Genomic DNA, 21,161 nt, shown 5'->3' on the forward strand with positions numbered 1-21,161 from the left:
AAGAATGTCGTCAAAGTAGACGACGATAAAATTTCCCATAAACAGACACAACACTTAAGTCATGATCCTCATAAAGCTACTAGGGGTGTTACTTAACCAAAAAGGCATGAATAACAACTCCTAGAGACCATCCTTGGTCTTGAAGGTAGTTTTCCACTCATCTCTAGGTCGGATCTGGATCTGGTAGTACCCACTTTTGAGATCAATTTTGGAGAATAATGTGGCACCCATCATCATATCGAGCATATCATCTAGCCTCATAATAGGAAAATAATATTTGACGGTGATCTTGTTAATAGCATGACTATCAACACACGTTCTCTAAGATCCATCCATCTTCGGGGTGAGAATGGTCGGCACCGCGTAAGGACTCAGACTTTCCTTAATGAAACCTCGTTGAAGTAACTCATTGACCTGCTCGTCATGTTCCATGGGGTTCATGCGATAGTGTGGCAGGTTCGGGAGGGAGGCTCCAGGGATGAAGTCTATGGCATACTGAATGTCTCTAAAAGGTGATAACTGATCAGGAAGATCATCGAGGAAAACATCAGCATACTGTCCCAAAATAGGTTGGATTTCCTAAGGAATAGGTTTGTCAGGTTTGATGGAAATTTCATGACCTACTAAGGCGTATAGGGGTGCGCCTTGAGAAACCTCAACAGTCATAACCTTGGTGGTGACAAGGTTCAGTCCTTTCTTAGATTTAGCGGGGTTGGATTTCGAGTCATTCATAACCCTGGGCTGTGATAGTAAAAGCTTAATCAGTATATCATAGATCCATGGACAACCTAACAAGATTTTTCCAACATTCATAATCAGCAAATCGCACCAAGCATTCTTCTTATAAGTGGCAAAGGAGATGGGTACGTTGCTTCGTTCTTTCACCTTCAAGGCAGTGGAGTTGACCCACGCTACCTTATATGGGTTGGGGTGAGGAACAACAGAAAGACCTAACTGGATACCATGCTGGAGGAAACAACATTTATACAGCTACCACTATCCACGATGACTTTACAGTTATTGTCTTTGATCTTTGTGTAGGTGTGGAAAATCGAGGTCCTATGCCAGTCATCCGTGGGTTTCGGGTGGGATAGCGCACATCTATCCACACAGATGGGAGAGATATCCAATTTTTGAAAGTAATGGAGGACCATAGTGTCATCATCCTCCTTGAAGCATTTGCCTTCTTCCTAAATCTGGTGGATCTGATCAACCTTAGGCTCGAGATCATCCTTAGTAATCTCCTCGACGATCAAGACTTTATATGGAATGGAGCACTGAGAAGTGATATGCCCATACCCCTGGCATCTAAAGCATTTGATCCCGGGACGTTTGTTTCTAAAATCAGATCAAGGTGCAGGAGGACCCATGAGAGGATGGGTCGTGCTCCCATGAGTGGGTCGGGTAGCAGAAGTGTGTGGAGTGGAACTACCAGCTGATTTGTAGGCGGGCCTAGAGTCATGTGAACGGTTTGGGTGCTGTGAATTGATCTCCTCTAAATCAAGCACTATGTTGTAGGCATTTTCCAGTGTAGTGATGTTCCAGAAAATAGCTCATTGTGAAGATCCTCTCGTAACCCGATACGAAACATAGATAAGATCTGCACGGGGGTAGTAGAGGTCTCCCGTTTGTAGAGAATCAAGAAGTCATCAAAAGAGGCGATGTACTTCTTCAGTAGTTTGTTGCCTTAAGTCAGCCTATTCCACTTGTCCAATAGTTGAGGGAAGTACGACGGAGGCAAGTACTTCTTTATGAGTTCCCGCTTCATAGACGACCAATCAATAATGGGTTAATCGTTCCTAGCTTTCCTAAGGCTCTCTAAGTTAGCCCAAAACTGACTCGCTCTACCCGTGAGCTTTATCTCCGTAAAGCTGACCTTCCTAGCGTCGGAGATATCATACCACTTAAAAAAATTGTCTATACCTTTGACCCAGTCCAAGAAGAGCTGATGATCGAGTGTGTGCCATCAAAGGTAGGAGCATCAACTTTAATATTTTTTATGAGTGGCATATTTGGATCATGACGTGGGTCATGTCCGTGGTAAGGCACTCGATGATTGGCACGATGCTGCTTCTCATCCAAATTTAGATCATGATGTGGGTCATGTCCGTGGTAAGGAGCTCGTTGATTGGCACGATGTTACCTCTCATCTGGGTAGGTCTCATCCCCATACATAGAAGGTGGTCTAGATGGGGTGTAGGGAGTAGGGTGCTCTCTATCTCGCTCAAGTGTGTCAAACCTCTCGGTGGTGTTCCTACGAAGTTCAGCTAGTTCGACTTGGTTCTCATTGAGTTGTTGGCTAATGTTATTCATTTGTCCTACCAACAAGTCTAAGGTCCTTCCTGGTTGTTCCGGGTCCATTAGGATCTACTGCGGGACACCTAAAGTGACTAGGATTTAATGGGAAGCAACTTATATGATTAAAACACAGTTATGCTTTGCAAAATGATGGAGAGAATAAATAGAGCAGCAACCTAACACTTCTAAATGACACAAATGCAATGACTAAGATGTTGAAAATAAAATTTACTAGGGATCCTAACACATGCAAGAGCATACCATGCTCTGATACCAGATGATGTAGAACTACGTATGGATGCAATGAATTTATTAAGATCTTGCACAACTCTTGATTAGAGAATAGCAACAAAAACTACAAGCATTTAAAACAACGGAATAAAACATAAGAGAGGCCACGTCCGCTTAGGCTAAATCACATAACCAGAGATTTGAAACTTCAAAATAAATTTGAAAACAACATCATGCCATAATAGTAGCTTCAATAAAAATTCCTAGTCTAACAACGAGATTAGCAAGCACATGAATACGCTCAAAATCCTATGTTTACTAAGCTTAGCAGAAGCAAGCGATGGTCGGCCTTCATGATTACAATCAAACCATGAGAAAAGTTAGATTCAAGAAATAAGAGAAAAGAGGAATGTAGGAAACCTTCATCAAGGATCGGTGGAGATCCTCCACTTGATGATCTCCAATTGCTCTTCGATGGCTTCCACCAAGGTATCCAAGATTCGCTCGATGTAATCTTCCGCCGTGTGGTCGATCCTCGGGCTAACGTTGAAGAAGGTTGAATGTAAGATGCACACAAACCCATGCTTGTCGCAGGAGAGGGCGTATTCAGTTTCTGGATCAGCCATCCATAAAAGCTAGATGACGAAGTCTTCCCAAGGATTTCCAGCACTCTTGATTACTGTTGAGGAGAAAGAAGCTTCTCTTCAACTTGAAAGGGGTAGGAGCCAAGGAGCAATTTCCCTTCCAAAATTTGAAATTAGTATCAAAATTTTGAAAGTGGAAGATGGGAAATCAAGAGGAAAATCTCAATTCCTAAATTCTGGTGAGGCGTTAATGAGAGAGTGGGAGATTTGAAAGAGAGAGAGGGGGCGGGTAGAGAGAGGGGCCGGTGGTATCATGAGGATGGAGTGGAGATTTATTTCCCAAATCCAATATTTGGTTTTAGGAAATAAATTAGGAGTAAGGGGATTTGATAAAATTCGGCCAAGGGGGTGGGTTGATATTTAGAAAAACTTCCAAGAGGGGCTAGAGGGGAGTTAGGAAATAAATCCCAAGTTTCCCTATAGGGGGGATGGCGGAATACATGAGGTAAGGAGTATTAAGGCTCCTTAGTTTAGTTTTATGAATTAGGAAAGCAATAAATTAAATGCATATCAAATTTAAAATTCAAATTTATTTAAATTAAGTACTTTCCTAAAATAGATGAACTAAGTTAGGAAAGAACTTTGAAATTCAAATTTTAGATGATTTGAGTTTCAAATTGTTTCCAAATTGCATTCACCAAATTAAGAAATCCAAGGATGAAGGGGAAAGTAGTGGAGCCGGCGGCTAGGGGTTGGGGTCGGCGGGTGAGGGAGGGATTGGTGATGGGAAATTGGGTGGTGGGAATAGGAATCAAGAGGGGAGGTTAGGTGGCCAGTGGCAAGGAATGGATGTGCCTTGGCTAACAGCTAGGTGGAGGGAGATGGGGTGAAGTAAGACGAAGATAGGAAACCATGAACCCTGCCGTCTCCAAGGTTGGTGGGTGATGCGTCGATCTCCCTCTCCAAGGGATCTCTCTCCGATCTCTCAAGCTCTCTTAAGAACTCCAACAAAAAAAAAAAAATTCTCCAATAATCATTCATTAGCCTCAAAAGAAAATGAGGACTATATAAAGCCTCATACAAAAGGACTCAAAGGCAAAAGACACTAATGCCCCTTGGGCTTATATACGTCATCCCTTTGCTAGAAGGGTACAACGGAAAATAAAATAAAATAAAATAAAATAAAACAATTACTACGACACATAAATAAGACAATACATGACATAAATCAAAAGTACAATGCCTCGATCGTGGCCGTAGATCGGCGGCCAGGCCTTTGATAAACCTTCCAATATCTGATTTCCCCATCATAGCCTTAGAGTCTAAAGGTTTTCACTTGAGTATATCTAAAATTGAATATATGGAGTGTAATTTAAGTAGTAATAGACTTAGTGGGGGGATTGTGACTTTGGGCGATCAAGCCATAAATAAGAGTATACGTTTTAGATATCTTTGATCTTTTGTTCAACGTGATGGTGAAATAAATGGGGATATTATCAGTAGAATTCAAGTTGGATGGTTGAAGTGGAGGAATGCTTCGGGCTTGTTGTGTGATAAAAAAAGTCCCTCTCAAACTTAAGATAAAATTCCATAAGATGGTGGTGAGACCTACAATGCTTTATGGTGCATAATGTTGGCCATTAAAAGAAAAGCATAATACTAAGTTAAGTGTTGCAGAGATGTGGATGCTTAGGTGGATGAGTGGCTTTACCCTTAAGGCAGAATATGAAATGAGCATATAGCCGACCCCACGTAGTGGGACAAAGGCTTACTTGATGTTGTTGTTGTTGTCTCTATTTTTATTATAGTTATTATTGAGATAATATATTATAAGATAAAAATTAAGGCTTCATGTGGTACAGTTTTCTTATTACTTTTTACAATAACTTTTTAACACAAAAGTTCTTAAAAGCAACAAAAAAATAATGATCAAAAGTTGTACCAAACAAAGCCTAAGTAAATCCAAGGCTAAATAAGCTTATTTTGAACTCCCAAAAATTATAATTAAAAATTTTCTGCGGGCAAAATAGTCAAAAAAACTTTAAGCACTTATAATTTAAATTACAAAGCAAATATGGTAAGTCTAACATTTCATAATTCTAAGTTTAATAAGACATTAAAATGTTTGGAAATGTGAGAGAATTAGATGGACTTATTCAAATTGTCTGATATTATACAAAATTTTAATAGAGACGATTATAATGTCTCATTTTCAAATTTTTAAAAGGTCATATAAAATTCTATTGTTTTTTTTTTCTCTTTGCAGTATTTTCATATAAAATATCTTGAGGTCCTATCAACTTTTTTTTACTTCTTTTCTACTTCATTTATTGTATTCATGTGTGATCGTTCATAAATTTAGATGATAAAAAATATCTCTTTAATGAATCTATTTCTCACACATAACAATAACAATTGAGCATATCACCAATGCTCCTTAGTGCAAGATTATGATCCTTTATAATAGTAATATAAACTAAATTAATATAAAAAAAAAGTTTAATTGCTATGTAATTCATCAATTAAAAACATGATTTCACTCGCTATGGTTAAAGATTCTGTTTACACTTTTATTATTATTATTCTATAATTAATAATGATAAATCATAAGATGTATGAATCATATCTATCATTATTTTGAAAAAATAATTTTCTCGAAGTCATTTTATCTTAATCTTTTCGATTCGTAGCTCATATTGATTTATACAATTTGATCTCTCTCACTGTAAATTTAAATAAAAATATTTTCAATATCCATATAAACTTGTCATCTAACTTAAATTTCAGAATACCAACAGGTTGGTTTTAAGAAGGATATACAGCAATTTCTCAGCTAGTTAATGCCCATTACTCTTTCCAAAGCACTTGGCGAGATTTTTGAGATGAGAAATAGTTCAGCAATCTTAATTCTTAAAAATTTGCTCGTCTATCTCTCTTTCTCGCAGTAAATGCTGGGCATTCCGAAAGGCTTGCTCTGTTCGTCTTCTCCGTGATTATAAGCGTCGAAGTTGCCCCCTACTCCATTCTCCGGTCTTCACCAGCTGAAGAGCTCAAGCCACCGAAAGTTAGTATGGTAATCTTCCATTTTTGTAGTTCTTTGCTGTTTCTTTGCTCTTGGAGTCTGTTGGATCTCTCATTGTCTATTTGCCCTCTAGCTTTTGAGTGAAATGGTTTGATTTTTAACAAAAAAAATTTTCCCTATTCTTTAAATTTTTAAGAAGATAATATATTTTGATGTTTATGATTTTCTGCTTTGAAGTATATTTATTATTTTTATTATCATGTTCATGATTTTCTGCAAAGTTCACTTTTGGTGGCTCTAATTCAACTTCTTCAATAGAAGAAAAACTACAGATGAAGATTCTGCGCAATGAGTCTTTTTGTAAACTGAATTTTTTTAATTTTTTCGATAGTTTAGTGGATATTTAAACACTTGAAAATGATCAATCTTCTTCATTCTTGTAAATAACTAATTTCTAGAATAGTTAAATAAACAAAGTATTATAAATCTAAAGAAAATCAGTGAAAACCTTCACTATAAAGTTGAATCCTTATATTTATATATTTAGATTAATGACTTGCTCTCCAGGTATTGATAATTCAAGATTAAATTTGATTTAGTTATGCCAAATTGGATTCTAAGAATTCTTTCTCTTGTTCACCATATTTGTGTGAGTCAAATAAATGAAGTTATTTCTACAGGCTTAATCCGCTTCAACAAAGTTTCTTGCTAAGAACCAACTCGAAACTCACTTGAATGTCTCAAATTTGCCATAATTGCTAAGAGCCAACTTTATTTTCATTATTGAAATTCTAAATTCACCAACAAAAACAATTACCAATGCTCTGAAGTTTTCATCAATAGAATTTGCCAAGTTATGTTGCCCAATGAACTTGTCAGGGTGCTCTCCTTCATTGCACTTAGTTGCATTTTCTTCATTTTAGTAAAAATCATACTCCACAATTTAACATGTTCGCGATTAATTCAAATGACAATTCATGTGTTTATGTACTGTTAGCAAATTTGGTTGTTAAGAAAGCAAGTCTAGGCCTAATTAAGTTGCCTTGAAGCAAATCCAAAAGCTAAGATGCCTTTACTCTTTAAAGGATGGGAATAACCAAATATGAAAAATACAGAAAAGGCACTCACAAGAAAATGCAAAATTATAAATGAGTTTATCACCGTGAATCCCAATGATATAGAATTTAAGTGTTCAAGATTGTTAAGTATTTGATATTGTAGCTAGCACTTATCTTTTTAGCTTAATCAATTTACTAGTCTTTTTTGCATTTTGTTTACTCTCAGACAATGGAGGCCGATCCAATAAATGATTGGGAAATGACAACTGCAAGTAACCCTATTAATATTGTAGTTGTTGGGAAGGCTGGTAACGGCAAGAGTGCAACAGGCAACAGCATTCTTGGAAGGGAAGCCTTCATTTCGAAGCTTAGCCCTTCAGGAGTAACAAGTACTTCTGAACTACAAGGAACTATTTTGAATGATGGTCGTATTATCAATGTTATAGACACTCCAGGTAATGTTTATCTCTATGTTGATCTATGAATATTCATTAAGTTCAAACGCTGCATATGCATTTTCATATCCTTGATTTTAAAATATTGTCTGCATTCTATCACAACATGAATGAAAAAATTGTTTGGTATTGTTTACCACGTGGAAAAATGACTGTGCTTTGAAGTTTGTCTTCACTTTGAAGGTAATGCATGCCTATCTCTTTTTGTATTTAATTTATTTATTTAAATAAATCAATTGAAACAAACAATCTCTCATAAAGGGATAAAAAAATAATAGGAGTGAGCCAAACTTAAAAAAATTTATTACATGTTGAATCCATATTATAGTCTAGATGATGCTAAGTACAAGAGTATATAATTATTTAGTGATTTTTTTCAGTAAAAATATGTTTTTTTTGTAAACTCATTGTATTTTATATGTTGGAGTGCACCATAAATGTATAATTATCTGTACTCAATATATAACAAGTTCATAGCTATGCATTCTTATAATCCCCATGTAGAGCTACATATATAATCAATACTTAATAAAATTCTCCTAGACTTGGCATTCCAATCACCTGATTAATTTTTTTTTTCCCAACTTCATAAAATAGGTTATTTGGGGCATCATTTAGTGGAATCACATTGTACAATGTGAACAACTAAATTTCATGGTTAAGGTTTGATGGTTATATATTAGAAGCATCTCATTTTGATGATCTACCTTTTTGTTGTAGGATGACCTACTTATTTATTCATATGAAGTAATCTACAACTCTCAATTTAATTTGCTTGTTTTGTCAATTTTTGCATAATTTGCTTAAATATTTTTTGAAAATTGATAATTAATGTGTTCCTAAACATAGATCCTATTTGGCCCAACAATTTGATTGATAACAAAGCTCATGCTATGCCAATCTTTTTCTATTCAAAGTTAAATCGATTACACTCTTGTCTTCAGGATATTGTAATAATGAGGAATATTTTTATGATTATTATTTTAACATTGATTATCTCTGTTAAGTGTGCACTACAGAAAATTCAGGTATTAACGGCGGTTAATGATAGATTTTTGGCGGTTTTGTAAAAAAACCAGTGGCTTTCCGGCGGTTCAAAAACCGTCGGAATAAACCATGTAGGAAACGATTTCTGGCGGTGCATTTCCGGCAGTTATACGTACCGGCGTTTTTCTGGCGGCCTAGACGGTCGGTAATTTCCGGCGGTAGTAGCGCCGGTGACCGTCGGCTAATCACCGGCGGCTTACCGGCCATTCGGCCTTCAAAACATCCTGTATTAGCGGCGGCTAAACCGCCCGGTCACCGCCGGTTATTTACCGGCGGCATACTGGCCTTCAAAACCGCAAGTTTTACCGGCGGTTAAACCGTCGGTATAAAATTAAACCGGTGCCATAGCCCGCGGTTAGTAAACCGCCGCTAATTTCAGCGGCGATTTATTAACACCGCCAGCTAAACCGCCGGTAATACCTGAATTTCCTGTATTGGTGGTCATAAGCTCCTTTTATTCTAATCATAAAAGACCATCATTAAAAGGAACAATAACTTAACTTTTAAGTGACGTTAGTCTAGAAGATCTAAAGTAGCAAAAATATATTAATGTGATTGCGATGATTGAAGAATATACTAACAAACAATGGAACAATAATCTTCAAAGCAACATAATATTTTCTATATGACCTTGCTAATACATTCTCGAGTATATATCTGTGTAATACTTGCTATATTAATAGTTAATAAGGTGAAAAGAAAATAAAAAGGTGAGTGTACTATAGTAAATAAAAAAGGGAAATAAGAAGGAACACTAGTGGAGAGTTTGGTATGGTGCTTTGCAGGGTTAACATAGTCCAACAAGTTTCCTCGGTTTTCAAAGAGCTCACATCTAGTGAGGTGACTTCGATAGGAGCATCATCTGAAGAACGGTAGGTGTAAATATCAATCATATTAAAGGTCGAGCAAGTGCAAAAAATTGGTGGTAGGTTTACAAAATATGCATTATTATTAATCTTATGAAGAATTGGAAATAGACCAATCTTTTGAAGACTAGGATTTTGAGTAGGTACCTAGCAAAAATCTTTCTTTACACATACACAGGTTAACGAGGTCCTCAGATTGAACACCTTAACAAGATTAGCTTGCTGTTTATTTTTGGAATTGTGGCTTGTAATCTATCCTTTACATGTTGGATAATGTCAGTAAATTGGGATGCTATTTTAGCAGTTGAAGTGTTACTGCATTTAGGTAGAATAGCTAGATCAATAAGATGATTTTGCATTTTTGTATATACAATGTTAGAAGGGAAAGAAACTGCAAATTCAGCTTGACCAAGAAGTTCTTCCCATCGTTTAGGTTGTTGTTGGACAAAATACCAATTGTTCGATTGACCACCTCTGTCTACCTTTTGGTTTGGGGTTTGTAGGCGGAGCTTAGATTAATGTTAGCGTTTAGTCTCTTCCAAAGTTCCCTTTAAAAGTGACTGATGATTTTCACATCATGGCTGGATGTGAGGTTGTGGTAGTCCACACAAACAAACAATCTTGTTGAAGAGAAGATGGTTGATGTTGATAATGTTAAACAAAAATTTTTTTTTTTTTTTGCAAGAAATAAAGTGCACCATTTTAGAGAAACATGCAATAACAATCATAATTGAATCAACTCGTTACATATTGCGAGGGAGGCTCAGCACAAAGTCAAGACTTAAATCCTCCCAAATTGAATTGGAAATGGGAAGTAGAAGGTAGAGTTTAGCGTTTTGGTAATTACTTAAATCCTCCAATAATATCGAGCTTGTACTTGTTTTAATGTTTGTCTCAATCAACATGAGCGGCTAAGCCCACAATATGCATTTCTTTAATCAATTTGTCTCCAGTAAAATTCTAGTATACAAAGGTAGTTTTCTTTGAATAAGAAACCATGGTTTAGGTAAAGTTTTGTTATGCAACTGCTCCATGGTTTTGTAAAATTAGAGTCTGAAGTATACGAATTTTGAAGTGCTTATTATCCCATAATCTTTATTTATAGTTGTGTCAGTAGTACGAGCGTCTACTTAGAGCATATCCAAGATGGTTGGACCTCCTCGCCTTATGTTTAATGATAAAGATGAACTTTGTAAGAACATAATCCACCTTGTATGCATGCAATTAATCTTCTTTTGATTGTTAATGTGAAACCAAGCTTGCTTGTCACTACAAAGCACAAAGTCTTGATGTAACAAGTAATGTTTTCATTGCTTGAGGGCTCTAATTGCAACCTATAATTCTTGCTCATAGGTGGATCATTTATGTCATGCCAGACTAAATTTTTTGCTTAAATATTCTATTGACCCATCACTTTGAGATAAAATAACCCCTATGCCAAAAACAGATTCATTTTTGTCCTCTTGAAATGACCTTCCAAAATAAGGTAGTGCAAGGACTGGAGCTGAACTTGGTACTGCTTCACAATTTTAAAGCAGTTTTGTTGGGAATCGGTCCATATAAGCTTTTGGAGATTTTGGGCAATTTATGATAGGGCAATAGGCACTAAACTCCTTTATAAACCTGTGATAGTAATTGGCTAATCTGTGGAAACTTTAAACTTGATACAACAATTGCAGTGTTGGCAATTCTAGGATCACTGAGATCTTATGAGGATCTATATGAATATCGTTGGAGGATAATATAAAACTTAGTAAATTCACATGAGTGATTGAAAACTCACATTTGGTGAGGTTAAGAAATAACTTTTTATGGTGAAGGGCTTCTAGAATAAGTTTCAAACGTGCAAGGTGGTCTTTAAATGAGGGACTAAAGCCCAATTTGTCGTCAAAATAAATTACTTCTTAATAACATTGCACATGAGCCACATAAATGTGGATGGGGCATTGCAAAGACTAAAAGGGATTACCTTCCAATCATACAAACCTTCACTAGATTTGAAGGTAGCCTTCATCGTCAGACCTTACACAAATGTGATGGTATCCAGAAGTCCAAATTTGAGAAAATGGATGTACCAGCCAACTTATAAAGTAGGTCATTTATCCATAGAATTAGGAAACAATACTTAATAGTAATTTGATTATTAGCACGACTGTCAATTCACAATCGCCACCATCTTTTTTTGGAACTATTAATAAGGACTGCAAAACGACTTATGCTCAGCTAAATATATTACATTCATAGCAACTCATTCATGGGGACTCATGAAGTAGTGAGGTAAATTAGGTAGTGTCGCGCCCGAGATAAATTCAAATTTAATGTTAGAGGTTGCTAAGCAAAGCCAACGAAGGTGACAGTTTAGGCAGGGCAACCCCAATAAAGCTTTGGATTGATTTTTTAATGTTTTTTTTTTGTAGGCGTTGGAGAAACTTCGTAGCACCCATGATAAATATTATGATCACTCTTCTAGTCCAACTTATTTTGTGGATTTATATCCTCAATCATCTCATAATTATCAAAATCAATATGCATACTATAATAATTTATCTATATTTGAATCTAACCAACATGCATAATCTTCGTAGCACCGATGATCTTAGGATCTATGCATTGAGTGTGATGGTTATTGATCTCCTCAATCTCCAACACATCAACTTTGATACCAATAATCCCTAGCTAACAAAGAATACATGTTAAAATTTTATTTTATTGCTTTAAAATTTGGCCAGACCTAAAAAGACTTGGTTAGAAAATATTAGGAATGACTTTTCTTTATTAGATTTAAATGAGAATTTGACCTTTAATATGATACAATGGAGAAAAAAGATTCATGTAGTCGACCCCAAGTAGTGGGATAAAGGCTTGATGATGTTGTTGTTGTTGTTGTTGTTGCTTTAAAATTTGGCCAAAAAATATTTTTATTCACTAAAATATATTTGAAATTTGGTGCAAAAATAATACAAAATTTGAATAATAATTTGGATGTATTTTTAATATATCAAATTTTTTTAAAATTTCTAATTGATTTTTCATTGAGTTTTTAAACTTAAAGTAATATCTTTTTTAATACTTGGTTGAAAAAGATTTTAAGATGGTTATTAACTTTGTACAAGAAAATTAATGAGCTTGCTTTCAAAATCATCAAGTTTAGCAAGATTTTATTTTTGCAACTCAAAAATCACCCAAGCAAAGAAAAGAACCATGTGCGTTGGGAACATCTTGATTTATTGACTTGAGCATATGCATACGTTGATGCCCTGGAGGTGGTTGTAATTAAGGAGGTTCAACCAACCTTGTAAGAAAGGTGCAAACTAGACCTGCAATGATTTTTTCGATGAAAAATGTAATTTTGGGAAAAAATACAAAATTATCTAGATCTAAGAGGGCAAGACTCTAAAAAATATATCTATATTAATTATAACCATTCAATCAAGGATGACAAGGTTTGTGCTATGCTCCAATGATCATATAATAATTGTTTAAATTGATGATGAGCCTTTTACCTCTTGCACCATTGGATGACATGAAGCTTCGTGTCAACCTCTAATTATCTTTGATATAGTTCATCGTGTTAGCAATAATTTGATCATCCTATTTAAACCAATGGTATTAATCTGATCGTCAGGTTTAGATTTCCAAAAATCTATTAATCTCAAATTGTTCATCAAGCTACGCATTATTATTAAGGGCATGATGGTCTAACATGAATTTAAATATTAACAGGCTTGGTTATTTATCCATCTATCAATAGTAGGAAAAAAATACTCTCAATTGAGGAATATTTTGATCTGACATAAATCTAGAAGGTGACTTTAGTCTTCTATATCCACCATACGCCCTACCAATAAATGCCCGTTGTCCTAATGCTTATTTATGCCCCCCAAGAGGGCAAGGTCAAGGGATTTCCCAAACTACTTAGGCTTTGTTTTGGACGGCTTTTTCGTTGCTTCTTGAAGCAGCTTTCTAGCACAAAAAATTTAATTTTTTGACTAGAAAGTTGCTTCTAGAAGCATATAATGCCCCAACTTAATTCCCTTTTTATTAGAAAATATTTTAATTTTTTTCTCAAGGTCCAATGTAACAGTTAAAGTTAATCCCAATAGATTTTTGATATTACAGTGTATATGAGATTATATTATTATTTTTATACATTTTGTCATTTATCATACTATAGTAATAAAAATTATTTGGTGAACTTCCATTATAATTTTTTATTTATTTTAATATAATAAATATTAAAAAAATAATATAATCTCACACACATCATAATATTCAACATGCTTTTACATTTTACTATTTTGGTTTACTTTATCCATTACTTTTGATCTTGGGACCAAGTTAGGATCTTTTGTAATAGTTGGACTAAATTGGTTCATCATGAAAATGTGGGACTAACTTGCCCATTTACTAATAGTTGTTGGACTATTTTAAGCCTTCACTCAAATTCAAGCTCAAGCTGTGTATTGAAACTCCAAACCAATTAATGTCTCAACCATCTCAAATTGGGCTTTTTTGGCTCCAAGAAGCAGCTCTTTAATTGATTGTAATGCCTATGGTTATTCATGGGTTGGAATATATTTCTTTGTATTTTTCTTATTTAACCTTTAAATCACAAGGTAATGATCATTTAAGATTTCGCAATGTAGCATAACATACTGTGGAAACTACATGCATTTGTTAAGTATTCTTATATACTATATCATACACTATATTTTTCCATTACATTTCCCAGAGAAGCATTGAAGTGGAATTTTTAATGAAATACTATAATAAATATAAATTTGTGGGTTTATATTTGCTTTTTCTCTTAAGCGATTAACATATGTTAGTCAATCCCTTTTGTATCATGTTCAAGTTTGATAGGTTTCTATTTACATTCTTCAAGGTGGTACAAAGTTAGAGGATGAAAAATGATTAAATATGCTTGTCTGTTTCTTTCATCTGTTCACATAAATCATAATTTGAAGTTATGTATTGATTTGCAATCTGGCACTGTATTGAGCCACTGTATTTAGTGATTTAATTGACTTTTTTTCCTTTTGATTCTAACATAAGAAATTTATCACAGAAAAATTTCAAATTGTTTTCTCTATTTGTCTAGGTTTAGGATATTTGTAGTATGCTAACACCTAATTCTGGCCATGTATTTCTTTGCAGGTTTGTTCGATTTTTCTATTAATTCTGATGTAATAAGTAGGGAGATAGTCAAAAGCATTGATTTAGCCAAGGATGGTATTCATGCTATAATCATGGTTTTGTCTGTTGGATCTCGCTTTACAAGGGAAGAGCAGGCTGCCGTTGAGAGTATGAAATCACTTTTTGGTGATGAGATTGTTAACTACATAATTCTAGTTTTCACTGGTGGGGACTCCCTGGAATCTAAACAACAAAGCTTGGAGGACTATATTAGCCTTTGTCCAGAACCTCTGAGGGTTTGTATCATTTTTTTTTTTTGGATAATATTGATTGCATTCTTCAACATGTTGCATGTAGACTTTCTTAAGGGAAAGAAGCATTGCGAAGTGTAAAATTGAAATTGCTTATTATCTCTTATGTTAATCTATCAAATACATAATGGCAAAGGTATGTTGCATAAAATAGCAAGACATTACTTAATTGTTAATATAACATACTCTAACTTGTCATGAAAGCCATTGCTTGACTATAATGTAACACGTTGGAACTTTAGGTGCACCAAAAAGCTATTTTATATATATATATATATATATATATATATTGTAGTTAAATATATAGTTTTGAAGATAAAAAATGTCAAAATAGTTCTTGATTTATTTGTATGGGGCCATTTTAGTCCTAGATTATAAATGTGTTCAATTTAGCCTCTTATTACTCTGATATGGTTTAAATATGTCTCTTCATTGGATTATTTATGCATCATATTTGAGGAATCAAGGGTTAATTTTAGATTAGGTTGGAGTAATGAAGAGATTGAATTAGAAACATTCGATAGTATGGGATTAAAATTGCTCCCATGAATGGTTATGAAATATTTGATATTTTTTTTGCTATTTTAAACTAATTATGTAATTGTATTTTGTTTACTATCACATGCAACAACTGTTACCTATTCAAATTTATGACTCTTATTTCTAATTGTTCGCACAAACCTTGCATATCTTCCAGTATATTTAGCTTGCACACTACTTTTAGAAATTAAATCAATTAAAGCCAAATTTAATGATCATATTTGATGGTGCCTTCCCACATTTGAAAAATGTGTTATACCTCTTCATTAGTCCATGCCATGTTAGGGAAACATAGTTTGTTCATTGGTTGGCTTACATTCTACAAAAATTAGGAAAAAGGAAAAAAACTTGAATTAGCTTTGACTCCTTCCTCTTGGTTGCAATCCTCATCTCTTGGACTCCCTTTGCCTCATCATTCTCCCACCGCTTCCCAAACTTCCTAGTTATTATTCGCCATATTTTTATTTCTTCCACCCATTATTTCTCTCTTATACATATTTTTTTCTCTTTTGCATTATTCAATTTTTACAAACATCAAACTTTAAATTATGGAAGTCATGGATAATGGATGATGATATCTCACTCAATTTGTATGTTTGTTTCTGTGAATCGGGTTATTTAGAACTTGTAGTTGGATACTTGGTGAATCTTTTTATTGCAAGTGTTATGTGTTTATAACCCAGGAGGATTTGGTTATTCAAAAATTTAATGCGGTTATTATTATGGTTCATCCATGTATTAGAAATGTATTTATTCGTTATAATGTTTGGTTATTATCTTAGTTGAATATGGATGCTAGCGAAGTAAATTTAATTATTTCAACAATAAAGTTGGTTATATCTTGTGAAGGTCTTGGTACTCAACCTTTGTGGTTATTATCATATTTTATTTTGATATTGGAAATAAATGTTTTTATAGTTTACAATGAATCTTTTCAATTAAAAACAAAAATAGTTGAATGAATTAGGTTATTGCAACACTTAAGTGAGGTTATAGGCAAGCAAAGAAGGTGACACAAATGAAAGTGATTGGGGTTAATCAAATTTGAGTGATAAGCTTTAATCAGATGAAAAGTGTCACTATGAAATAGAAAGACTCAAATGTGAGGCATTGTGTAAAATTAAAAGAATTGGATAAAATAATACATTTAGAATAACACAAAAAGGTAATTTTTTTTATGGAAGCTAATCATCTAATTTTAAAGTTTTAAATGAAGTTAAGATTCTTTACATAAAAATTATTGTTGATCAGCCGAAAGAACAAAAAAATGATCAATGCTAGGTAGCTAAACATAGTTTTTCCAAAGATAAATGATGCTCCCTTTTATTATTATAGTTATATTTTAATAATTTTATATTGGTGAATAGTTCACTTGTTGATAAATGAGGATTGTGTATTAACAAAACTTTAAGGGGCATTTAAAGTTGTGTTGAACCTTTTTTTTATGAGAGCAATGTGATTACCTAGGTAATTTTTTGTGTTAATCTATATTTTGTAATAAAAATGTCATTATGCATTTATTTTATTTTAATGCAACATTTGTATAAGCTTTTATTCTTTTATTTTCCCTTCATTTTCTACCTCTATTCTATAAAGGACTCAAATGAGAGGAGATCCACTTCATTTTCATTGCTCATGTTACAACTCGATGGTTTAATGTGTTCTAAGTGACATCTAAAGTTTAAGAGTACATATCTTTAATTTGTTAGGATTTATTTTTAGCAGTTAGATATGCCTATTTGTATAGAGTGATTTAAAGACTAGTAAATTTAAACTTATTAAGTCCCGTTACAAATTTGTATTAATGTACCATGCTACCTTTTGTCTTGTCAATTTAAATCTTTAAACTTCTTTTTAATTTCTTTCATCAATATAATTATTTGCTATCCTCGATAATTTCCTTGCAGAACCTCATTAAATTGTGCAAAAATAGATTAATCATTTTTGATAATACCACAAAGGATATGATGAAGAGAGAGGGACAAGTAAATAAGCTGCTTTCTCTTGTTGAATCTGTTATTTCAGACAATGGTGGAAAACCATACTCAAATAAGATGTTTGTAGAACTCAAGGTATGTTGTCTTCTTGGTTCATACTTGATAGTTGACAGCTGTAGTAGATGCAAATGTTAGATACTTCATGTTGGTTATTACTTCCATTAGGAAGGATATTTACTTCGACACCACAAGGATGAAGAGGCTAAAGCTAAAGAAGGTTGGTCCAAAGATGAGTTATCTAATGTTATGAAAGAGAACAGTAAACTATACAATGATCAACTGAAGCGTGTAACTGAGATGGTATGCTCATTTAAGCTCTTAATTTATATTGCTTTTATATTTCCAAAGTTCATAGTTGTACCAGTTTAAATGCAAATTATGAGTTAAGTTATAGAGTCTCATTTTTTTGGCCTACAAATAAAACACCTCAAGTAGTTTTAGTCGAATGCTGACCTTTGTGGTGAAGTTGTTATAGGGGTTAGAAGGAGGTTAGAGAGCCTGTGAAAGTTATCTATTATTTGTTCTTATTTCATTAAGTGTGTTTTGAAAATTTTATTATATTTGAGATGCCTTATATTTGTCTTTAAAGAAGGGGAACAGTGTTCTATATCTTAGTCATTAGGGTTGAAATATGATTAAAGGTGTACAATTAAAACTTAAACATCAATGATAAACAGTATCATGGAGTTATGCATTTATTTTTTAATATATTATTAAAAGTTATTTCTATATATATATATATATAGAGAGAGAGAGAGAGGTAGGCTACTATGGTTCTAATATTGTTTCAAGCTAGTGACTGAATTTTCCAAGAGGTTTTATAGATGGTTTATGATGAGAAGGCACCAACGGAGTACAAATTGTAGGGTGAAAATGGTAAATTTGATTTTTATTATTATTAGCTCCCCTCAAGTTGATAATCTAGATTGAGATGCTTGAACTTATCATGTAGATAATAAAACTGAATATAGGGTACTCCTTTTGTGGAGATGTCAGAAGTTCGATAGTGTGAAGTGAAATGATAAATTATAATAGCCAACGATTTTATTTAATTGAGAATGAAGTGACAGTTGATCTCATTGAGTCTTATTTTTTTGCGAAAGGCTAAATTGTTGGCAAATGCAGTTATATATATTTGTGTGTGTGTGTGTTTGATTGATAGAATGGGATCTTGAACTCTTGATGTAGGCTGCGAAGCTAATTGATATTTCTGGTAACTTTGTCATAACTTTGTATTTTGCTTTGGTGTATGACCAAGCAAATATTGCTTATTTTTTTCAATGCACTAAGAGATGAGTATATTTCCAATGAAGGCACAATTCGATGGCTGACTTTCTATCACTAGGGTTCTCTAGCGCAACCTAAGTTAGCATAAGCTGTAAGGTGGAAGTTGACTTTGCAGATCGACATGCTATAATGAAGAGTGGCTTTTAGGTAGCAGAATAGTCTTTTGAGTTTTTGGCATGGATGAAGAGGTTTGTGCATGTATTTGTAGAGGCGGGTGATTTTAAAACGAATGTATGGGTGAGTGATAGTTAAATATTCGAGAGAGCTAAGAAATTACTAAAACAGTTGTTTTCAAGCTCAGTTGAAGTTGTTTTGATTGAAGTTGGTTTAGACATAGTTTGAAAGATAGTATACTCAAACATTATTAGTATGGTGAGTTTGGTTTAAATGGAGGCCATATGATGTTGGTTTGGCTTTGAGGCTTGAGAATTGGGAATGGTTATCAGGAGTTTTTATGTTGAAGGAAGTGTGACGTTGATATATGGTCGTGGAGTTGGTGGTGGAACCGTTTTTCCTGTGATTAGTAAGTCATCCATAGCGAGTTAGATATATGATGAAACCTTGCTTTTTGTAGACTAGGAGTAGCGGGTCGGCCATATTGAATGTGTAAGGATGATATGATTGAAATTATGGCTAGGAATTCAACATTGCCACAAGTGTAGAGGGGTTTTAATGCGGTGTTAAGATTTTTGAAATGAATGAATTTATTTATGTTGTCATTCCTTTTATCCGAGGTTGGAAGTAGCAATTCGCCTACTTGGAATTAATGGCAGGGAGGATGGAGATTTGTTTTGGTGAGATTGCCTTCAAATATACCAGTGTGAAAGATTTTGAGGAATTGTGATATCTATGTAATGGTTTTTAATTTGGAGTGAGCTGGAGGTGAATAATGTTCTTAATGTTAGACATTAAGAACATTAAATGTGAGGGAGGGTGTCAATAGTGGAGAGGGAGAGGTTACCACAGTTCCTAAGGGTTTTGGTTTGTGGGGTGTCTTGGGATTTATATTCATGAATGAAGAGATAACAAACAGTATAAACTTGCACATGAAAGATAAAGAAGATTGTTTTAAGCCATTTATTCATTTTTCGATGCATTAATAATAGCTATATGGCTAACCATATATATGAGGAAGGAGACTGTCATGTACAGATCTTGACTGCAATGGAAACAATATTATTTTAGGCTAGCAGTTAGGAGTCACCCAGTGGTAACAAAGGTATAGAAACCATAAGGTCAAAATAAGTAAATAGTCATCAGTTGATTGAGCAAGAATAAAATTCTTGTGCACTTTTTACGCATTTATATATATATTTTTCCGTTTTCTTATTTTTATTTTTTAAATATTTGCATATATTTTGCCTCTGAAAAAAGTCAAAATGGTCCCTAGATTATTTATGAGTGGGGCATCTAGTCCCAAACTATTCGATGAGTTTAATTTAGTCATTGGACTACTCTAATTTTATCTAAAATAGACTTTTGACTCCTCATACCTTATCTAAAATAATCAAACAAAGAGACTATTTCAAATCGTATTCAAGAGATCATTGGACTAAATTAAACAAATATGTAATTAGAAACTTAAATAAACACATTTAAATAATTCATCAATCATATTGAGTTATTCTCAATTCGATCTATGCCCCAACAAAATGATCATATTTATGGTTACATACAGGTCGAAGAAAAACTTAAGTTAACAATAGAAAGCTTCAGTAAGCAACTGGCTGAAGAGCAAGCTACACGACTGGAAGCAGAGAAGCTTGCCAGAGAATCACGGAAGGAGTCGGATGAGGAGATTCGAAAGTTCAAAGAGAAGCTAAATGAGGCTCATCTTGAAGCAGAAAGGCTTGCTGGAAAATCCCGGAAGGAATCAAATGAGGAGATTCAGAAGCTAAAAGAAAAGCTAAATGGGACTCTGAAAGAAGCAGAAAGGCTTGCTGAAAAATCACGGCAGTCAAATAAGCAGATTCAGAACCTCAAAGCAGAGCTGAATGAGACTAGGAGGCAATCTGACGATTTCAGAAGGCGTGTTGCTGCTGAACAACAAAAATGTGCTATCTTATGAAATGTGATATCTTGGTTATGAAACTATATCTATTTAATTTTCTATGAAGAAGAACATAGCATTTTTCATTTTATTTCGTCCAATGACTTAAGGCTTTATTTGTGATAGCTTTTGAACACTTGTTTTTTGTTGCTTTTAAGATATTTTTTTTACTAAAAAGCTACTTTAAAAAATAGTTAGAAAGTTGTCCCAAAATGAAGATTTAGGCTTCGTTTGGGACGACTTTCTTTCTGCTTCATAAAGCAGCTACTTCATAAAGCA

At 33.9% G+C, this 21,161-nt stretch overlaps 1 protein-coding gene across 1 annotated transcript; it reads left to right on the plus strand.

Moving 5' to 3' along the window:
• Nucleotides 1-7,424: 7,424 nt before the first annotated feature.
• LOC110092355 (immune-associated nucleotide-binding protein 9) lies at nucleotides 7,425-20,998 on the plus strand. The gene is made up of 5 exons (XM_028693919.1): nucleotides 7,425-7,648; nucleotides 14,719-14,993; nucleotides 17,456-17,620; nucleotides 17,711-17,845; nucleotides 20,511-20,998. Exons 1-5 carry the CDS (start codon nucleotides 7,453-7,455, stop codon nucleotides 20,898-20,900), a joined length of 1,161 nt encoding a protein of 386 aa, XP_028549752.1. The 5' UTR covers nucleotides 7,425-7,452; the 3' UTR covers nucleotides 20,901-20,998.
• Nucleotides 20,999-21,161: the final 163 nt, after the last annotated feature.

This window comes from Dendrobium catenatum, unplaced genomic scaffold (genome assembly GCF_001605985.2).
Source record: "Dendrobium catenatum unplaced genomic scaffold, ASM160598v2 fragScaff_scaffold_389, whole genome shotgun sequence".
Taxonomy (NCBI): domain Eukaryota; kingdom Viridiplantae; phylum Streptophyta; class Magnoliopsida; order Asparagales; family Orchidaceae; genus Dendrobium; species Dendrobium catenatum.